At 38.7% G+C, this 1,353-nt stretch overlaps 1 protein-coding gene and 1 long non-coding RNA gene across 2 annotated transcripts; one reads left to right on the forward strand and one right to left on the reverse strand.

Annotated features, from left to right (window-relative positions):
- Nucleotides 1-30: 30 nt before the first annotated feature.
- On the forward strand, nt 31-538 carry LOC104774155. Its single transcript, XR_765256.1, has 2 exons — nt 31-138; nt 237-538. It is a non-coding gene; the product is annotated as an uncharacterized LOC104774155 (long non-coding RNA).
- Nucleotides 539-720: 182 nt separating this feature from the next.
- Nucleotides 721-1,347, reverse strand: LOC104774156 (tRNA (guanosine(18)-2'-O)-methyltransferase; the record flags this gene model as incomplete). Its single annotated transcript, XM_010498820.2, is given in 3 exon segments — nt 721-1,005; nt 1,094-1,232; nt 1,316-1,347. Coding segments are annotated over 3 exon segments (303 nt in total), but the record flags the coding sequence as incomplete, so codon positions are not given.
- Nucleotides 1,348-1,353: the final 6 nt, after the last annotated feature.

Below are 1,353 nucleotides of genomic sequence, written 5' to 3' on the forward strand. Positions count from 1 at the left end.
TAAAATCCCATCTCATGCTCTAAAGTCTGTTCTCGTTTTTTGTTGCAGTACACACTAATGAGAGATCCAGTGATACTTCCAAGCTCAAGAATCACAGTTGATCGACCCATCATCCAACGTCATCTTCTGAGCGACAATGTAAGCATATCTAACACAATGACGAACAATATTACGCACCTCCCTCTCTCTGTCTGATGATTTTGGCTTTGAATCTGATCCTCTTACTTCTGCCGCAGCATGATCCATTTAACCGAGCACATTTGACATCGGATATGTTGATACCGGACATCGAGTTGAAGACGAAAATCGATGAGTTTGTTAAGTCGCATCAGTCTAAGAAACGGACAACAAGTGGAGAAGATAGCAGCAACAAGGAGAGGATACAGACTACAAGCAGTAATATGTTAATTGATTAATTTATGTGTTCAAAACAAAATGATAACAGAGGCAGCATAAACACTCTTTTCTAATACTTTTGTTAGGCTTTCTTTTCTATTAGAATTGTGACTTAATATTATGTCTTAAGCGTGTTAAGCTATGTCTTAGGGCAATTTCATGTCTCGGGGGGAAAAAACAAAGTTTAAAATATAAGTATAAAATTTTAGAGAAAATATTATTAGATGACCATATATCATCATGTTTGGAACTGTTTCAGAGTAGCCTGAGTTTCTATGTATTTTTACGTGCGTTCATGGATGCATAAGACTGTAGAATCGACACTAATACGTTCGATGGAAGGATGTCTGTTGAGAAGTGTACGTGATGTAAGACTCGTATGACAAAAAATATTTGATTACAGCCTTACAGGGAAAAGCAACAATGTGAAGCCTATAACACGGAGAAGGGAAAGAAAAAGAGAATACAGTTTCAAAATTAGAAGGAAGCAGAGTGGCGTTTACGTTTAGCAAACTCGTAAGCAATGCTAATTGAGCTTCTACTGTGACGAAGTGAGAACTCAGCCGTCAATATCTCTTTCTCTGATTCCGACAGATCTCCATGACTCCCCTGTTCAAACCATAATAAGTAATAAGCATAACTGAACTGAAGAAAGCTATAACTTAAAAGATTGTGTAGCAGTGTCGATCGGGTTTACCAGACGAGTGATTCTGTCAGAGACTGCGTGGTGCATCAGAATCCCTGCAGCCACTGAGACATTGAATGAATCAACCATTCCGTTCATCGGAATACTACAACACAGATCTGATAACTCCAACGCTTCGTCACTTATTCCCCTGCAAAATTTCCCGCAAACATTAAGAAACTCTGAACCTGTTTCCAAAAACTATTGCTGATTGAAACTGAGAGGTGACATTACTTTCCCTCGTTTCCAACAACTATTGCTGTTGGGCATGA

This window comes from Camelina sativa, unplaced genomic scaffold, assembly GCF_000633955.1.
Source record: "Camelina sativa cultivar DH55 unplaced genomic scaffold, Cs unpScaffold01701, whole genome shotgun sequence".
Taxonomy (NCBI): domain Eukaryota; kingdom Viridiplantae; phylum Streptophyta; class Magnoliopsida; order Brassicales; family Brassicaceae; genus Camelina; species Camelina sativa.